Here is a 21,217-nt window from a genome sequence, read left to right on the forward strand (position 1 = left end):
CTTGGCATGCCTTCCAATCCCCAATTCTTAGCGGCCTATTCCCTTTTCCGTAGGTCCTTGGACGGGACAACATTCCTGAAGCATTGTAGTAAAAGAAACAACACAAGGTATTTTTGAGGTGGGTGCTTCCATCTGACTATTATTAGCTGTAGGAATTACTCTTCATTCCCGGCCTGCCTGTCAACGGTAGCAGTGAGACATTCATCACAGCCAGTGCAGCTCTGATGAGAAATTCCTTTGACAGTGAAGAAAAAAGTAAAGGGGGAGACAGGGGAGACCTGACCCCTCATCTGACAGCGACAGGAGAAGGAAAAGAGGAGAAGGGGAGAGGGAGGGGGAGACCCGAAGACCTGACCCTAAATCTAACCTAGGGTATTTACCCTGAAGAGAATCTCAGAGGTGGAGTTCAGCCATCAGCAAGACAAAAGGGCAGTTTGTGGAAAGCTGTAGCAGAGAGGGACCTGGGAGGAATGGTGTAAACGTCATTCCGCTTGAGGATGGAGGGAGAGACAGAGAGAGTAGCTGGGGAATGATGCGGGTCAGACATGGTCACTGCGGGTCACACTCCACCTCTCAACTGAGGTAAACAACACCTAGATCCTCACATGATCTTCTCAGGAGACTGTGTGCGAGATACATCCCTACACCATGTATCACAACAGGGGAAAACAACACCAAGCTCATCATAAGATAACACAAGGATATTTTGCAGTTGGTTTCTCCATTAACACTGCATTAGTTACCGTATATACATTACAACAGAGCTACACACCAGCTAGCACGTCATGGAAGAACAGTGTAACTTTGTAGCAGGCTTATAGGCTACATATTATAATAAGTAATACAATTTAATCCTAGTTTTTTCCCATGTACATAATTTCAAAGCGTAGAAATGTTTAAAATGTGGATTAGAATATACTATTACCTTGCTCTCCATAGAAGAAACCTATTGAACAGAATAGCATGGAGCCCAATTCCAAAGCAGTATCGGTAGACTGGTTTCCAGGCTCGGAGTTTCAAGAGCAGTAAATTGCTCTTTCTTTATCATCTCCACACAGAAGTTCCTGTGTCTACTTTGCTGTCTAAGCCAGAGATATATCAGTACAACGTCAGGACATGAGAAAAGAGTGGTACATGATTGGCAGAACAGTCCCAATTCACAGGCTAATGCATGCCCTCAACTCAATGCCAATCAAAAGTTAGTTTGTTACTGTATTCATTAGTGAAAAACCACATATACCAAAGTGGAAAGCTCAAGCTCCTGGACATCAATGTAACGATGTACGCTGAAAGTCTGGAAGCAAGGTCAGAGAGTGAATACATTTAATAAATTAAAGAACAAAACAAGAAACACAAACAGCGCACTGACTTAGAACAGGAAAATGACAACTGGGGATGAAACCAAAGGGAGTGACATATATAGGGCAGGTAATCGAGAAGTGTCATTATGCGCCTAACGCTGGTGACAGGTGTGCGCCCTAACGAGCAGACTGCCTGCTGACCTAGAGGCCGGAGAGGGAGCACACGTGAGAGTACTCCCTCCCCAATGCACAGCTCCAGCCGCAGGACGCCGACCAAGATGACAATCCCGGGGATCATGAGCGGACCGGTCAACTCTGCTAACGCACGGGAACCTGTCCTTCTGGCTGAGGCTTGGGAGCATGACGACCTAGAGCGCCGGAGAGAGATTATACGTGACAGTACCCCCCTAGCGTTTTCGGCTCCAGCCGCAGGAAGCCAACCACAGGGACGATCCCGGGGTTCCGGAGCGGACCGGTCACCTCCACTGAGGTGCAGAAACCTGACGAACCGGCTGTGGAGTGAACATGATGAGCCGGCTGAGACCTCCCCGGTTACCCCGGCTGAGGCATGGGAACCTGTTCACCCAATTTCAGCATGGGAGCCTATCGAACCCGCTGAGGCATGGGAGCCTACAAACCGGCTGAGGCCACCCAGACAGCTCCGGCTCCAACACCCGGACCCGACATCACCCCAAACACAAAAACAACAACAAGAAAAAACCCACTCCATTATGCTTCCCTTTGATGAGTCGTCATTCTGTAACGATGGACGTTGAAAGTCGGCAAGCAAGGTCAGGGAGTGAAAACATTTATTAAATAAAAAATCAAGAACCACAAACAGTACACAGACATAGAACAGGAACAATGACCCCTCGGGGAAGGAACCAAAGGGAGTGACATGTATAGGGCAGGTAATCAAGGAGGTGATGGAGTCCAGGTGAGTGTCATTATGAGTCTAACGCTGGTGACAGGTGTGCGCCCTAATGAGCAGCCTGGAGACCTAGAGGCTGGAGAGGGAGCACACGTGACAATCGACTACTGTGGAAAAATGATTTATGGCTAGAAATTCTAAAATTATATTAAAATACCTCATCAGAAGCTTATTTAATAGACGATTTTATATCAATATCAAATAATTGTACATTTACTGACACAGACCATAATAATCAAGTTCCTTACTGTAATAGAGTTCCATGAAAATGGGCAAAAATAGCTTTTTAGCAAAAAAACTATTTCTCAGGCAAGAATTTTGTAGGACTGTCTGGGAGTGGTCTGACTGGGGAGGGGAAAATTGAAAACTAGCTGTTATTGGCAGAGGTCTGGAACAACTAGCTGTTATTGGCAGAGGTCTGGAACTCTCTTTGTTATTGGTCTATTAACCAATTTACCGCATGGCGATGCCACCACGGAAAGCCAAACCTCCCGCCCATGCATACATGCTGATTAGGTCTTGTGTAGATTGTATTTTCAACCAGCAACTATCAGGAATGAACACTGGTAAAGAAATCACACTTTTACAGTGTTAGTTTTATCAGCTGTTGTACAATATGATACAGAACACTGGGAAAAAACATTATTTTGACTGCACTGGGTCTATAAACATTGGCATTCCTGAAATGAGATTTGGAAGATGAAGTAAGTGCTGGATAATGTGGTTCTTGTTGGGTCAGTAGCACATGGCTAAAGAACAATATCCTTTTCTCTGTAGCACAGACCGTGTTGTGTTACCATTGGATATGGAGATATGACCACGGGTACATTATGGTCACATAAAGTTCAGATGAGTTATGAAACTTGGTTAATTAACGTCATGTACTCCATGAGGTAGTTATGAGCATGAACAGGTCAGATAAAGGGTCAAATAGATAGTGAGTAAACAAGGAGATGAATATGACATAGACGTTGTACTGTTTGACGATCAACATGATCTATTGGCTGTATCGTGCCTGTGGGAAAAGGACTGGGCTATCTGTTGTTGTTCAAGGTGCTTTGGAGTGCATCCTAAATTAAACCCTACCCTCTATGTAGTCATATAGAGCCTTATGGGTCCTGGTCAAAAGTAGTGCACTAAATAAGGAATTGGGTTCTATTTGGGAAGAAGCCGTGTTCTCTCTGTGGGATCAATGTGCTACACACAGAGATAGAGAGAGCAGGGTGTTCTCTCAGCTAATGTCAGCGATGAAGACTCCCCAACTGGCTGTATAACACCTCCTAAACACAACACCACCACACACACTCTCTAACACAGTTGTTAGGAGTCAGGGTGACATAGGGATGGAATTACCTGACATCTCCCCAGGCAGGGAACAGGGTTACAGAACAGGCTGTACTGAAGAAGATGATGGAGTGAGATACAGAACAGGGAGTGAGAAAGAAGGAGATGGACCTCTGGGCAGTGGAGGGTGGGACTGAGGGATGAGAGAGAGAGAGAGAGAGAGAGAGAGAGAGAGAGAGAGAGAGAGAGATGATGATGATGAGAGAGAGTAAAAGAGGAAGGGAGAGCGAGTGATGAACATTTTAGCAATAAACCATTATCAACTTCCATCTCCAGCCCCAACTAACCTCACAACGTAACTATGAGCTTGTGGAACCTGGCAACGGAGTATGGAGAGAAAGATCTGTCTTAAAACCCCCTGCGTGGAAGTGTGTGTTTATCGACTGGTGAACGGCTTGTTCACGGACATAGTGAGTGTGTCTCATCCCTCTCTACACAATACTTGCCAAAGCACTGCTATGGCAACCGGTGCCATTAACACACCCAACAGGCAGTCACTACCTACACAAACACACATGCACACGCTCACACATACACATCCACACGCAAACACACTGCATGGAGGGTGAAGAGAGGGGCCTGCTGGATCTTCTCCCCACAGCCAGACGTCAAAGGCTAGTTTGTTGTGGATGTCTTGTTGTGGACACCACACAACCTCCTATGCCAACCCACGCCTGTACACTACACACTCAGAGGGAAATTAGGTAGGTAGTAACAAGAGGTTTGTCGGGAAGAGAGGAGCTGGACATAGAAGCTACATCCCTCGCTCACTTGGCAATGGCAGTCCTGTCAACCTTTTCAAGTCTCTTCTGAACTTTGGGCCTGGGTGACTGTTAAGTTGAGCACTTAAGGACAAAAAAAAAGCTGTATGCAAATAGAACATGATTGATCTGAGTGCACTGTCCACCTCTCCCTCAGTCTCTCAGCTCTCCTGCACTTTATAAGGCCTTAGAAGCAAATCCCCACTCACCAATGTTCTTCCACACTGTTCCTGAATCAGTGCCAAGCAACATTTCGTTCTAAATGGATGAAGGCAGGCTGTTCCCATAGCCCATTCCCACTGTGTCTCACAATGCTGCTTCTAAGACCCCAGCACGCTAAAGCCTCAGAGGAAGCAGCCACACAATCACCGCCACACAAACAAACAAAAGAGCTTCTCTTCATTAGCTGGGGATTACCAAGCCATTGTGGCAGGGATTTAAGAAAACATTTCATTTTAGGCTGAGGGACTGAGCTCCTGTAGAACCCTGTAGAGAGAGAGGGAGCTAATGCAAGGCTGACCTTATGGCAGGGTCAAGTCTAGAGGTTTGGTTAGTGGGGTGTGGGTTGGTACGATAAGTTATGAAAATATATGCACTCACTACTGTAAGTCGCTCTGGATAAGAGCATCTGCTGTATGACTAAAAGGTCAACATGTTAAATGGCTGGCCCACTTGGTTGCAACACCACCTGATGGGGATTGGAGCTGGGAACTTTGGACAGACCGCCTGGCTGCATTCTGCAGACTACTAGGCGTGGGCATTCTGAATGGCAACTTATCATGGCTACGTCCCATGGAAAAAGGGTACCATTCATGACGCCCATAACTTGGTAGCCTGATACTGAATCCCAAGTTGACCTTCAGCTCCTAGGTACTTGTGCAGATCTGAAATTATTATATTTAAGGACAGCTACAACACATTAGGAACACCCTCCTAACATTGAGTCAAACACCCCCCCTTTGCCCTCAGAACAGCCTCAATTCGTCAGGGCATGGACTCTAGAAGGTGTCGAATGCCTTCCACAGGGATGCTGGCCCATGTTGACTCCAATGCTTCCCACACTTGTGCCAGGTTGGCTGGATGTCCTTTGGGTGGTGGACCATTCTTGACACACTCAAACCAGTGCGCCTGGCAGATACTACCATATTCCATTCAAAGGCACTTTACATTCAGCCTCTGAACGGCACACATACACGATCCATGTCTACAATTGTCTCAAGGCTTAAAAATCCTTCTTTAAACTGTCTCCTCCCAATCATCTACACTGGTTGAAGTGGATTTAACAAGTTACATCAAAAAGGGATTGTAGCTTTCACCTGGATTCACCTGGTCAGTCTAGGAATCATAGCTTTCACCTGGATTCACCTGGTCAGTCTAGGAATCATAGCTTTCACCTGGATTCACCTGGTCAGTCTAGGAATCATAGCTTTCACCTGGATTCACCTGGTCAGTCTAGGAATCATAGCTTTCACCTGGATTCACCTGGTCAGTCTAGGAATCATAGCTTTCACCTGGATTCACCTGGTCAGTCTAGGAATCATAGCTTTCACCTGGATTCACCTGGTCAGTCTAGGAATCATAGCTTTCACCTGGATTCACCTGGTCAGTCTCATGGAATAAGAAATGTTTTGTATAGTTAGTGCATGTCCTATACTCTGAACTTGGTCAGCCAGAGAAGGATTCCTCTAAATGTTTCTTGCTTCCAGCTAGAGTTTTCTCTTGCCACTGTGCTACTACATGCTCTTTGTGGGTTTAGGGAGGGTAATCAACATACTGAAGGTATTTTGTGCATAAGCACCGATCTTTCATTAATACACTATATATACACAAAGTATGTGGGCACCCCTTCAAATGAGTTGATTCGGCTATTTCAGCCACACCCTTTGCTGACTGGTGTATAAAGTAGAGCACACAGCCATGCAATCTCCATAGGGAAACATTGGCAGTATAATGGGCTTACTGAAGAGGTCAATGACTTTCAACATGGCACCGTCATAGGATGTTACCTTCCCAACAAGTCAGTTGGTCAAATGTCTGCTCTGCTAGAGCTGCCCCGTTCAACTTTAAGCGCTGTTATTGTGAAGTGGAAACATCTAGGAGCAACAACGGCTCAGCAGTGATAGGCCACACAAGCTCACAGAACGGGTCCTGAAATAGTGCTGAAATACCTCATTTGTCTGTCCTTTGTTGCAACACTTCAGAACTGCCTCTGGAAGCAAAGTCAGCACAACAACTGTTTGTCGGGAGCGTCATGAAATGGGTTTCCATAGACGAGCAGCCACTAACAAGCATAAGATCACCATGCGCAATGCCAAGCATCAGCCGGAGTGATGTAAAGCTCGCCACCATTGGACTCTGGAGCAGTGGAAATGCATTTTCTGTAGTGATGAATCACGCTTCACCATCTGGCAGTCCGATGGACTAATCTGTGTTTGGAGGATGCCAGGAGAACGCTACTCGCCCCAATGCATAGTGCCAACTGTAATGTTTGGTGGAGGAGGAATAATGGTCTGGAACTGTATTTCCACTGCCAGCCCTCTTAGTTCCAGTGAAGGGAAATCTTAACACTACAGCATACAATGACATTCTAAATGATTATGTGCTTCCAACTTTGTGGCAACAGTTTGGGGAATGCCCTTTGCTGTTTCAGCATGATAATTCCCCTTGCACTAAGCGAGGTCCATACAGAAATGTTTTGTCAAGATCGGTGTGGAAGAACTTGACTGACCTGCACAAAGCCCTGACCTCAACACCATCGAACACCTTTGGGATGAATTGGAACGCCGACTGTGAGCCAGGCATAATCGCCCAAAATCAGTGTTCGACCTCACTAATGCTCTTATGGCTGAATGGAAGCAAGTCCCTGCAGCAATGTTCCAACATCTAGTGGAAAACCTTTCCAGAAGAGTGGAGGCTGTTATAGCAGCAAAGGGGGACCAACTCCATGTTAATGCCCAAGATTTTGGAATGAGATGTTCGACGAGCAGGTGTCCACATACCTTTGGTAACGTAGTGTACTTGGCAATGGCAGATCTCGGATCACATTTCCAAATTTGTAGTGACTACAGAACTTGTCAATGTAAATGTTAATACTAATAATTATGACTGTGAATAAATGTTTCCTTAAGAGGTTGAATAGTTTGTTTGACATTGAGCTGTTCAACAAAGGGAGCCTCCAATTAGATTAGAGAACTGGCTGGGTGGAGGCCAACACTGTACTGGCTGGAGCTGTCATTCCTCATCTCTCTCTCGCACACACACACACACACACACACACACACACACACACACACACACACACACACACACACACACACACACACACACACACACACACACACACACACACACACACGACTATGCGCACTTGTGCTCACACACGCACACACACACACACACACACACACACACACACACACACACACACACACACACACACACACACACACACACACACACACACACACAGGCACGCACACACGCAAAACAATAATATTTGGTACCTTCATAGTTGTGAAGAATAGAAAACAATGAAGACTCATTGTCAGGGTGCAGGGACAATGTCTACCATTTTTAAATGAAATGACACGTAAAAACATAGTTACACAAACAGAAGCACACAGAGTCCTCCAGTTGAACTATGGCCTGTATTATCTCTAGGAATGGCAGGACATCTATAAAGCAGGCAGGCACATCCCTTTAAGTTACATGACCATTCTATTTGTTTTGACAGACAGTCAGTCACAAAGAAAGGCGTCCATGTCAGAACATTCTGACACTCCTTCATAAGCCCATGAAAACCTCATTCTGATGGCTCTTCTCAGAAGACCCTCTATCGCAGTCACCCAGATAGCATGCTCTTTCCCCCTCATGTCAGTGTGACTGTCTATCTCCAGAGCCACAATGTCTTCCCCTTTTCCTGCCTGTCTAGCAGCATCCCCTTGGAGGAATGCACATACTTAGCTAGCATTCTCCCTGCTCTAAATGGGTCCCTCCTCGAGTCTCACAGTATATTTACCCCAGTACACTGAAGGGTATTTGGATCATGCGTTACCCATTACATCTATCTCTATCTGGGTTGGCATTCACGCCACGTAGCGCACCACACAAGCATTCTTTCAGTTGTATGTATAGCCTAGCATCATGCGCTAACCTCGCAGAATAATGTAGCAGGGTGTGAAGAGAAAATGTGTCACAGGCCACAACTCATCCCTACTAAACCCACTTAGTACATTTTTACTGCATTAGCTCTATCTGACACTTATCCGAATGGGGTGAGGCAGGAAACAATGACCTGTGTTAGCAGGCCACATAACTCTTTGGAATGGAGTGTCTAGACCAATCAGGAATGGGCCATTGTCACTGTGGGCGAGTACAGAAGGGTTCTCTATTCCCTATGTCAGGGGTAGGCAACCCTGGTCCTGGAGGGACGCAGGCACTTCATGTTTAAGATTGAACTGATCTGGAAGACCATGTGTGTTGAATTTAGGCAATCACTGAACTGATAATTTAGCTCAGTTGCTCTGGTGTGGTGTCTAGTTAGAACAACATCTTGCTGTACCTGTGGCACTCCAGGAAAAGGGCTGCCTACCCCTGATCTATGTCATCAACTACTTTTGCCCAGAGTTCTTAGGCTGCGATTCAAACCAACGCAGATAAACACCATCGCACTGCGATTGACTTTTAGAATGTTTGCGCTGTATCAAAGGTGTAATCATGGTAACAGCCATAAAAACAGAAGGCCAACTTCCTCATTAATGTCTCTTTACCTTGATGCATGCTCCATCCTTGTCATTACACCTGCCTCTCTCCCCAAAAGCAGAATTCTCCCAGAAAAAGTTAGAGAGAGCGAGAAACTAATACGGGAGACTATTACTCAAAACAGACAACACTATGTAACTATGCCAGTGCCTTAGTTTATTCTATGACAAAGTAAGACACAGGATATGTATCATGAAGATCTATCCGTGCCACGTTAATGCCTCTTCACACACACACACACACACACACACACACACACACACACACACACACACACACACACACACACACACACACACACACACACACACACACACACACACACACACACACACACACACACTTACTTACAGTCATACCCTCCCATTCATCCTCTTCCCAAAACCTCCCTGCTGATGATGTTGGAAATTAACAAAGAATGGCTCATGTATCATGAGCATCATGTTTGGATAAAAGGTTGGTGAGTTCATATACGTTCTAAACCCATTTGTACTGGTCGTAAAAAGGGAAGAAGAGATGGGAACCTTACTGGAGATGATTACTTACAAACCTCACAAAACCCATTGAGAAACTCCCCTGCTATAGGCCTACATCATGTATTGTGTATGTAATGTCAATAAAACATGTATTTCAATTACTATATAAACTCCAGTCAGGAGTTTATATAAGCTTGGATAAACTGTGAAATACCATATATCAAACACCATATTTAAAACCTACATGCGCTCCAGTCAGGCATTTTTGAATGGAGAGGGGGGCCTTGGCGTGGGTTGAATGTCCTGTACACACTCACAGTTTACTCCACTCCACAAATATTTACATGTTACCCATTTAGTGTTTTACTAGATGACTCCAGCTCCAGTGTCCCACATGAGACTGACCCCCTGATGACCCTTTGTCCCCTCGGATGGTCCCAGCCAACCAGAACACTGCCATATGTTTACCCAGCATCCTCGCTGTTTGGAGTGGTACACTCTTAGCAGAACGCTGTGCCAAATGCTTTAACCGTAACTGTGTTCTCTGAGACCATAGTAAACACCAATACTGTAGACCACACAGTGTCTTTACATGTGTTTTGGAGCTAGCTAAGCTAACAGAATGAGACAATGTCAATGTAACAGTTGTTCTCTGTCAGCGTTGGACTTCACTACAACAACACTACTCTATGCACAATTCTTATCTACATCTTGATTCAGTTGTCGTTCCCTAAAGATAGAATGGTTCACATTTAGCACTGTGTTTGCCATGCAGTGATTTGTCTGGTTAACTGTCTTTTGGGACTGTTGTTAAGGGTCAGAATAGCAGGCCTTTTAACAGCAAGGCTGTGCCCTTCACCCACTATGCCCTCTAGCTAGCTGAGGAACTACATTAGAAACAAACACTGCCCAGTTTGACCCAATCCCCAGATGTTGTCAGAAAGTAGTTGAAGTTATTTGATAGAACTTGCAGAGGAAGAAATGGCTGACTTGACAGAGAGGAAAACTACACAGAGATTACAGAGTTATAACCTCCCTGGAAAGCTCCCTGGCCTTGACTCTGAAATTCACATTTTTATCTTTCTCAAGTCCAGAACTTTCAATGAAATTGTCTTCTACTTCAATTGCTTTTCAGCCAAGCAAAACATGAAGTCTTCATCCATGAACCAAAAGTCATGACCTGTATATGATGTCAAGGCACTTTCAGGTCATGACTTTGAAGACTTCATAGGGTTTGATGTTAGTGATCAACTCTTCTCTATTTTCTCCATCCGGTTCCTATTGGATAGAACAGCGAACAGCTTAACCGTGATTGAAATTACATTATAGAATAGGAGCAAACGTGTTCCGTTCTGTATTGTACTGTGACTGTGGCTCGCAACATTCCTCCCTCTCTCGCTATATCCCTCTCTCTCCCTCTCCCTCTCTCCCTCCTTTAGAACCCTCTATATCTTTTGTCTGGACTGAGGAAGAGAGAAGTACAGTGCATCTCTGGTGTCTGGTCGTTGTGGTCCCCACATAACCAGGACAAACTAACTGAAGACAGTTTTGTCCTGCCAGAACATGCTTATAATACTACTGCTTCTCACAAACCCCAGAAGGATGTTGCAGTTGTTGAACCAAAACATAATGGTGGAGGATAGAGGGAGGATGGATGAGTTCAACATACCACCAGACCATCTTTCATCTCACCATCCATCACTCAGTGTGAGGTGTCTGTCCCCCACTGTCTCTAAAGAACACTCACACATCAGCGCATACACACACACACACACACACACACACACACACACACACACACACACACACACACACACACACACACACACACACACACACACACACACACACACACACACACACACACACACACACACACATGTTTTATTTAATCCTGATGGGCAGGTGTGTGTTTCTGTGCGTGTTTGTGTGTGTGTGTGTGTTTGTTTGTATGTGTGTGTGTATCTGTGTCTGGGTGTGGGTGTGGGTGTGAGTACATACCAGCATGTTTGTATATATTTATGTGTCAGTGCATTCTTGTGTGTGGTGCTGCATAAAAACGTAAGCTCCCTCAGTAAACACAATAAAATTCTGTTTCCCTAGCCTGTTACGATTGCATGTGTTTATGCAGCCATTTCAAACACAGATCCAACTCCCATCAACTTAATGGCTTGACCTTGTAAACTCAGGTTACCTCGGCACCTATGTCACCTGGAATGCTCTCTATGCACTTTTCTAAACACTAATTCCAAGTGTAACCCAATGACAATAACCTGCAGCTCAGTCAGACAGGTATATGAGTGTGATGTATCTGTGTGGAGAAGTTGACAAGGAGTTCAGGCACAAGTGTGACCAACGAAAAAATAAGCCATTGTGATTTAATCATCACATTGAGATTGGCTCCAGCACACTCTTGGTGTGTGCCACTCTAACTCTCTTTCTCTTTCTCTCTCTCCCTGTCCGTGTGAAGGGGCACTAAAGGTTTCTAACACAGGGAAAAACAGCAGAGCGGAAAGAAAGAAAAGAGGACAATAGCGTGTAAATCAGAACTATTAAAGGACTAGATAAACACCCCAGAGCTAAGAGGAAAGAGATAGAGATAGAGAGAAGAGACGCGAATAGAAGAGTGGACAAAAGATGCCAACATACACACACCAACATTTTCCCTTGTCTTTCTCCATAGTGCGAGTCGATATTCATGGAATAATAAGGAATTCCCCTCGACCACGCCTAGAATTTGGGGAAAACAAACATTCTTTCCCATTGACCCCAAGTATAAAAGAGCCTACTTTCACTTCAATTTTTTTCTTACACAAAAATAACAAAACATGAAAAGCCTCTGTGTTCTTCAAAGTACATGTAACCAGGTCTTAAATCAATGGTCCCACATAGGGAAATAAAGCCTGTGAGAAGAGCCCTGTGGCTTCAGGCTATTCAGCGTGGGAGAGTGGGAAATTTGGGGACCCGGTGTCCAAGTAGGCTGTGTGTCAAATCTTTAGACACAGGTAAGACATTTCACTTGTCTTAGTCCGTAAGTAACGTCACTCACTGTATATGTTTGTTTGTGTTGTTGGTCTTGGCTGGCTTAATGTTCCGCTAGCACTCACTCATGTGGCTGCTAGCACCGTCATGAAAAGGGGCCTGAGGGAAGCCTGACAATATTACGTTTTTAGTAGTGAGAACAAGGGAGCAGGCAATGTTGAAAAGTAGTGTTTAGACATATTGTACTTTAAATTTAGTTTTGTAATTGACTAAAACAAGCAGATTTTTTTTTTATCGCATTTGAAAAAGGTCAAGTCTTGCTGTGAGCCAATGGAGAAACCTATCTATCTAATACCGACTGGGCCTATCCTTCTCATCTACTGTGATGTTTGGTAACCCAGAGTGACAATCGCTAAGTGACGAGGTGTCTCTGACAGCCTTGGAGAGCTTGCCATTGATCCATGGGGGAGCTATGTATAAATAACCCACAATGCCTTTCTCCCACTGTCCAATAGGAGGTGGCGCTCACGGACAAATCTACAAAATAACAATCAATATCTTCTTCATCTAAGAAAAATGTATCCACACGAGTTATGTAGAATATCTACAAGGTGGAATTTGTGTTTCACAACTATATCAAGCCCTGCCCGTAAATAGTTAACTCCTCCTGATGTAAACCACTGACACATCTCTCCGAAGGTTCAAGTATGTTTCCATCCATGCCACTTGGCATCTTTATGCTGACTAACTACACACTCCAGCACTTTAAAGGCTACCATAATTTGTCTACATCGTATATACACAGAAACAAGGCTCGGGGCTATGTTGGATACTGCAGTGTATAAATCCCTATGGTGTACACCAGGGCTGACAGCACAAGGGAACTAGGTATTTTGTTGTAGCACAAGAAGAGAATAATTTTTAACTCAGATGGACTATGTGGTAATACTGTAGGGTCTACTGCACTCTATTTTGTGTAACAGACAACAGAATGCAGTAATGCACATACACAAAATAGTTAAAATTGTTGAAGTGAAATGAAAAAAATGACTTGATTCAAAACCTTCTAAAAAACACAAAAGGAAAAGTAGTGTGTGCATATGGGTAAAGTTCACGTGTGCAATCTAAGTGTGACATGATCTGTCACATGATCTCAGTATATATACACCTGTTCTGAAAGGCCCCAGAGTCTGCAACACCCCTAAGCAAGGGGCACCACCAAGCAAGCGGCACCATGAAAACCAAGGAGCTCTCCAAACAGGTCAGGGACAAAGTTGTAGAGAAGTACAGATCAGAGTTGGGTTATAAAAAAATATCTGAAACTTTGAACATCCCACGGAGCACCATTAAATCCATTATTAAAAAATGGAAAGAATATGGCATAACAACAAACCTGCCAAGAGAGGTCCGCCCACCAAAACTCACGGACCAGACAAGACATTAATCAGAGAGGCAACAAAGAGACAACCCTGAAGGAGCTGAAAAGCTCCACAGTGGAGATTGGAGTATCTGTCCATAGGACCACTTTTAGCTATACACTCCACAGAGCTGGGCTTTACAGAAGAGTGGCCAGAAAAAAGCCATTGCTTAAAGAGAAAAATAAGCAAACATGTTTGGTGTTTGCCAAAAGGCATGTGGGAGACTCACCAAACATATGGAAGAATGTACTCTGGTCGGATGAGACAAAAATTTAGCTTTTTGGCCTTCAAGGAAAACGCTATGTCTGGCGCAAACCCAACACCTCTCATCACCCCGAGAATACCATCCCCACAATGAAGCATGGGGGTAGCAGCATCATGCTGTGGGGGTGTTTTTCATCGGCAGGGATTGGGAAACTGGTCAGAATTGAAGGAATGATGGATGGAACTAAATACTGGGAAATTCTTGAGGGAAACCTGTTTCAGTCTTTAAAAGATTTGAGACTAGGACAGAGCTTCACCTTACAGAAGGACAATGGCCCTAAGCATACTGCTAAAGCAACACACAAGCCATTTAAGGGGAAACATTTAAATGTCTTAGAATGGCCTAGTCAAAGCCCAGACCTCAATCCAATTGAGAATCTGTGGTATGACTTAAAGATTACAGTACACCAGCGGAACCCATCCAACTTGAAGGAGCTGGAGCAGTTTTGCCTTGAAGAATGGGCAAAAGTACCAGTTGGCTAGATGTACCAAGCTTATAGAGACATACCACAAGAGACTTGCAGCTGTAATTGCTGAAAAAGGTGCCTCTACAAAGTATTGACTTTTGGGGGGTGAATAGTTATGCACGCTCAAGTTTTCAGTTTTTTTGTCTTATTTCTTGTCTGTTTCACAATGAAAAATATTTTGTTGTGTAAATCAAATGATACAAACGGCCAAAAATCTATTTTAATTCCAGGTTGTAAGGCAACAAAATAGGAAAAATGACAAGGGGGTGAATACTTTCGCAAGCCGCTGTATCTAATGGGATGCAGTATTAACGTATAAAGTGTATCCCAAGTGGTGCAGTGGTCTAAGGCATCTCAGTGCTTGAGGTGTCACTACAGACACCCTGGTTCGAATCCAGGCTGTATCACAACCAGCTGTGATTGGGAGTCCTGTCCGGTGTAGGCCTTCATTGTAAATAAATATTTGATCTTAACTGACTTGCCTAGTTAAATATGTATATACTGCATTCTAGTAATGGCTCATCCTAAATACACCTTTTCTATTAACATACCGTCCATACTGTCTATATACACCACTATATACATATATATTGATATTCCTGACTCTGACATTGCTCATTCTGACATTTCTTAATTTCTTTCTTTTTACTTTTTGGGTCATGTGTGAAATGTTTTGTGTTGCTACAGTAGGTATTGCTGTATCTGGTAAATCGCTCCATGGCACAGAGAGAACATTTTACAATTTTATACCACATTTCAGGCAGTTCTGATCATTTTTCCATGGGGCAAAGAGAACATTTTTGCTGTTTTACAGAACGTTTCCTGCAATTCTATGCCATGCTAGTGATATCTGAGTGAGAGGGATTTGAGGTCAGGGCATTTGGCATGTGCCCTGCATGCCCGGTCGGTGTTGGGCCATGATTAAGACAGCTGGCTAAACTAATTACCAATCCATTACTAATTACCAATCTAAAACTTGTTAGCTAACATGGCTAATTGAGTATGACTGTCAGTGACAGACATAACAAGAGAAAAACTGCTGATCTACAACCAAATGTTGTATATTCTTCTTTTTCTATAATCCACATGTTTATGTCTTTAACAGCTCCAACCAAAGCACAATTTGTAAATCCCTCCAATTGGTCAAGCTATTGAACCAACTTTACCCTATGCATCTCCTCTTTTTGCAGCACATGATAGTTTACATTCTGCTTACACACAGATAGACAAGTAGACAGACATATGCACACACAAGCACCTTAAACACACACACACACACACAATCTAGATCTCACCTAATTTAGAGATGCCATGTGATTTAGTGTGAGGGACTGACAGACCTTTTAAATAATGGAAACACAGAGCTGTAGAGCTCGGTCCATGACGCCAATAGGTAGTAAAATTACTCCCAGAATCTGCCAAGACCAATAGGCTCAGCCTGCTAGCTGCATTCCTAACTCCATACAGAGAATGAAACGCCATTTAAGGCTCCATGTCAGATCAACAACTAGAGCTCTCTCTCTCTATCTCTCTCTCTATCTCTCGCTTTCGCTCTCTCTCTCTCGCTCTCTCGTTCTCTCTCTCGCTCTCTCGTTCTCTCTCTCGCTCTCTCTCTGGCACTACACCGCCAGGTCACTGACATCCTCCCTGTAGGCTGACTCATCATCACCGGTGATCAGGCCTACCACTGTCGTGTCGTCAGCTAACTTAATAATGGTGTTGAAGGCGTGCGTTGTGGGTGAACAGGGAGCACAGAAGGAGACTAAGCACACACCCCTGTGGGACCCCTGTGTTAAGGTTCAGCCGTGGCACAGGTGATGTTGCCTACCCTCACCGTCTGGGGTCGGCCCATCAGGAAGTCCAGGATCCTAAGAGTCCTAAGCTTAGTGACGAGCTTGGAGGGTATAATGGTATAATGGTTACCTAGGTGGGTGAGGGCAGTGTGCAGAGCAATTGAGAGTGCGTCATCTACGGATCTGTTGGGGCGGAATGCGGAGCGAATTGCGGCTACTTCCTGTTTCTGTTTCTGCTTGTAAACAGGAAGCAAGAGTACAGAGTCACGATCTGATTTGCCAAATGGCGGATGAGGGCGTGCCTTGTATGCTTGCTTGTGGGTAGAATAGCAGTGGTCTAGGACTTTATCGCTCCTAGTCGCTGGCAACCAGAAAGGCAGCCTCTGGGTGTAGTTTTTCTGCTTGTTTATAGCCGTGTACAGTTCGTTAAGCACCAGATTGTTATTTTTTATTGTACTGAGGTGGAATGTATACAGCAGTCACGATAACAGCTGAAAACTCCCTCGAGAGGTAGAAGGTTCAGCATTTGACCATCAGGTATTCCAAGACGGGTGAACAGTGGGTCGACACTTCCACCACACTGGAATCAGCACACCAGTTGGTGTTAATGAAGTGGCAAACCCCTCCCCCCCTTGATTTTCCGACTCCACTGTCCTGTCGGCCCGGTGAATGGAGAATCCATTGAGGTGGATAGCCGTGGGAGATATCTTGTCCAAGAGCCATGTTTCTGAAAAGCAAAGAATATTGCAGTTCCGAGAGACCCGTTGGTAGCAAATCTGCGATCGGAGGTCATCCATCTTATTATCAAGTGACTGTACATTGGCCAGTAGAATGGCCTCTGCTGTGTTCTCAGATGCTTAGTTACCACCTACTAACAGCTAACAGTCACACTATTGGCCAACAGAGCTGTTTCGACCTAGGCTAATTCAGTACACCAACCATACCTACTGCCTCTCTTAGCCCTTTCTCCTGCTCTTTCTCCTATTCAAACACACTCAATCACACACACACACACACACACACACACACACACACACACACACACACACACACACACACACACACACACACACACACACACACACACACACACACACACACACACACACACACACACGAACACACACATCCACTCTCATAACATGTTTTATTTAATCCTGATGGGCAGGTGTGTGTATATAATAATAATACAGGTTGTTTATCATTGGTGAGTATAAGTTGAGGTGAGGTTTTGCTCCTGCTCAATGGAAAAATGTGAAAAAGAGAACCAGACACCGCTTGCCCTCTAGTGGGTAATGTTGAATACTGCAAACTCAACTGTAATGACATTCTAAGTTCTCACGTTCACCACTCGATGGCGGCCAATCTCCAAACAACTACCTCTTTCCCAACTGTATTTAATTTTAATTAATTTATTTATTTTGCTCCTTTGCACCCCATTATTTTTTATTTCTACTTTGCACATTCTTCCATTGCAAAACTACCATTCCAGTATTTTACTTGCTATATTGTATTTACTTTGCCATCATGGCCTTTTTTGCCTTTACCTCCCTTCTCACCTCATTTGCTCACATTGTATATAGACTTGTTTATACTGCATTATTGACTGTATGTTTGTTTTTACTCCATGTGTAACTCTGTGTCGTTTTATCTGTCGAACTGCTTTGCTTTATCTTGGCCAGGTCGCAATTGTAAATGAGAACTTGTTCTCAACTTGCCTACCTGGTTAAATAAAGGTATAATAAATAAAATAAAATATATAAAATGTAGACAGGTTGTCTTTCCCACTGAACCTATCTTATGATGAGAAACTAACCTATTCATGGTATCACAGAACATACAAAAATAATATTTAAAATATTTACAGTGAATGCCTGATTTTTCCTGTATGATCAGTCTTATATCGACACTTTAAAACATCACCTTTAAAACATCCCCTTTAAAACATCACCTTTAAAACATCACCTTTAAAACATCACCTTTAAAACATCACCTTTAAAACATCAAATCAAATTGTATTTGTCACATCGGCCGAATACAACAGCTGTAGAGCAAATATGGCATAGTTTCTTGGTACTAGTGTGTATGTGGCATTAACCTATGTGATTTAGTGTGTGCTTGTGTGCGCATCTGTGCATGCATGTATTTGTATGTGTGTGTGTGTGTGTCTGTTTGTGTGTGCGCACACTGTGTGTGTGTGTATGTGTGTCTGAGCATGGTTCTGTACTGACCTTCCTGCCAGAGAAGAGCATGCAGAGCTGGTGCATGGAGCCTCCGTTCTTGGTCAGCTCCTTCTTCAGGGTCTTAGGCGAGGGCAGCGTCCAGCCCCCCTTGTGGGCGTGTGTCGGGTCCAGGCAGTTGATGGCATTGTCTGAGGTGAAGCCAGTGGCGCGTGGGTCCTGCAGCAGACTGCCCTCGCTGTGCGTGCGGCGCCGCAGGGAGTTCTGAACACTCAACCTGCCGCCGTGCTTCTCGCAGGCAGAGCCCTCCACCATGCTACGACGCTTACTGTCGCTGCGCTCTAGGTAGGTATCATCGCTGTCATCTTCCTCATCATCATCGTCATCTTCATCATCGTCCTCGTCATACTCTTCGTCGGTGTTGGGCGAGGAGAGGGCATCGGCGCTAAAGGAGCGGTCTAGGCGGAGCTCGGGGATGACGAAGGAGGATGAAGAGGAGGGGTGGGCGATGGTGTCGGGGGGGTCTGACGGGGCTTCGTCATCTGTCGCCGGGGGTTTCACATCTCCTCCCTCCTCCTCCCTCTCTCTTTCCCCTCCCTCCTCTATCTCTGCTTCCTCCTCACCCTTCCTCTCCTCCTCCCCCTCCTCCACCTCCTCCTCTCTTTCCCGCCAGATCTCAGGCTCAGTGCCCTCCATGCACTTGCTGTCCTCCCACTCGGTGGAGGGCGGTGGGGTGGGGGGCACCTTGTGCTCCTCTCCGTCGCCCAGTGGGGTGCAAACCTCCTCCAGGGGGGTGAGAAGCTCAGAGGGGTACGGGTTGCCCAGGGTCAGGGGTTCTGAGGGGCTGGAGGGGTAGGGGTAGAGGTGGTCCTCTTCAGACCCTGGCAGGGGTAGGCCTCGTCCTCCTCCCAACTCACATGGAGGGGTATCCACCTTGGGCTCCAGCATCTGGAGGGAGAGGAAGTTATAAACACTGTCACACTGCACATTTATTGCATATCAAGGGTTTGATGAAGTGGATTAGAACATTAATCACATTTATTAGCACTGGGCTAAAGTAACAGTCAACCAGAGCCCTGCTGAAATGGTCCCAATCACTACAAATCTATTAAGACACATTCCACTTTATTAAATCAATAGAGAAACAAGCCTATACCAACACCAGGCCTGATCTAAATCTTTGCTCCTGACCTCTTATTGACAGCAATCCATTACAATCCTATTGCCCTGTTTGTGCGTTCCGTGTCTGGGAGACTAATGGCTCCATACCAACTATCAACAGTGAAGGAGAAGCCAGTGATTTTGTTTGTATGTTGAGTTTAGCCAGGAAACAGAGGCCACGTGTGTTTATGATGACGAGATTGATACCGCCTGTTTGACTTCCCTTCATGCACTCACCACTCACACACACACACACACACACACACACACACACACACACACACACACACACACACACACACACACACACACACGCACACACACACACACACACACACACACACACACACAGCTCAGCTTTCCAGCAGTAGCATTGCTTGTTGGTTCAGACACATTCCTGGTACTTTATCTTCCTGTCTGGTGTCACACAGACACACTCTGGCCCAACCACTTTAGGGCCTCTGGGACAGACGGGAGGGAGCAATGTGGAGGAAAACAAACATGTCCTCCATAGAACCTCTTGGCTCAACCCCCCTGAGTATATCTGAAACCCTCCATCTACACCATTACCTCACCACCATCTCTTCTCCATTCATATTCACCTTTACCTTCTTTCTCCCATCTCTGTTTTATCTACCCTTTATCTACCCTTGCCCTTCAACCCCCTCCCCTCTCTGTTGTATCTACCCTTGCCCTTCAACCCCCTCCCATCTCTGTTTTATCTACCCTTGTCCTTCAACCCCCTCCCATCTCTGTTTTATCTACCCTTGTCCTTCAACCCCCTCCCATCTCTGTTGTATCTACCCTTGCCCTTCAACCCCCTCCCCTACCATTGTCTGTCTTCTGGTGTTGGACTCTGCTGAGGGAGCTGTACTATACAAGGCAAAGCCACTGCGGCGCTACACCACACATTGTCATTATTCAGCTGATTGTTTTACCTCTCTGTCTCTCCTTGTGTGTAAAGCGCTTGAACAGATTCTGTCAGAGCTAAAGTGTCGGCCAATTTCATTAGTGCGTCTAACAAAATGGTGATACTTAACATTCATTGACTTGTCTCTACTTAAATCTCAAGCAGTGATTGGGATGTTGAACAATGGAATGAGGGCGCAATTTTGTGATAATCAGGGTGAAGGAGAAAAACGTGCATTATCACTGAATTCCATTACACATTCTATTAAAACACCTCAACTTCTGCACTCTACTGAAACTGCCCAATTGCTACCCAACCTGACTACCTATTGTTCTCAAATACACGGCTGTAGATAAGAGTGGGACACGGCATCCTACCACTCTTAACGTTTTGACCTCAACAATGCTAATGCTAAGCTAATAGCAGTGGCCGGCCCAAGCCTTTTATAGTGGCCCCCTTCTTGACAGC

General features: G+C 44.9%; 1 protein-coding gene across 12 annotated transcripts in view; it reads right to left on the reverse strand.

The window, feature by feature from the left end:
* The window catches only part of LOC109879868 (regulator of G protein signaling 3), a 187,426-nt gene that overhangs the window by 37,105 nt on the left and 129,104 nt on the right, over positions 1-21,217 (reverse strand). For 9 of the 12 annotated variants that reach the window (XM_031803162.1, XM_031803160.1, XM_031803159.1 and 6 more), the window contains one exon: positions 18,730-19,626. In XM_031803162.1, the coding sequence (XP_031659022.1) occupies positions 18,730-19,626 (897 nt within the window). Of the gene's footprint in view, positions 1-925; positions 1,067-18,729; positions 19,627-21,217 lie in introns of those variants that run through there. The other 3 variants (XM_020472056.2, XM_031803164.1, XM_031803167.1) reach the window with 3 other exon arrangements.

This window comes from Oncorhynchus kisutch, linkage group LG23 (assembly GCF_002021735.2).
Source record: "Oncorhynchus kisutch isolate 150728-3 linkage group LG23, Okis_V2, whole genome shotgun sequence".
NCBI lineage: Eukaryota > Metazoa > Chordata > Actinopteri > Salmoniformes > Salmonidae > Oncorhynchus > Oncorhynchus kisutch.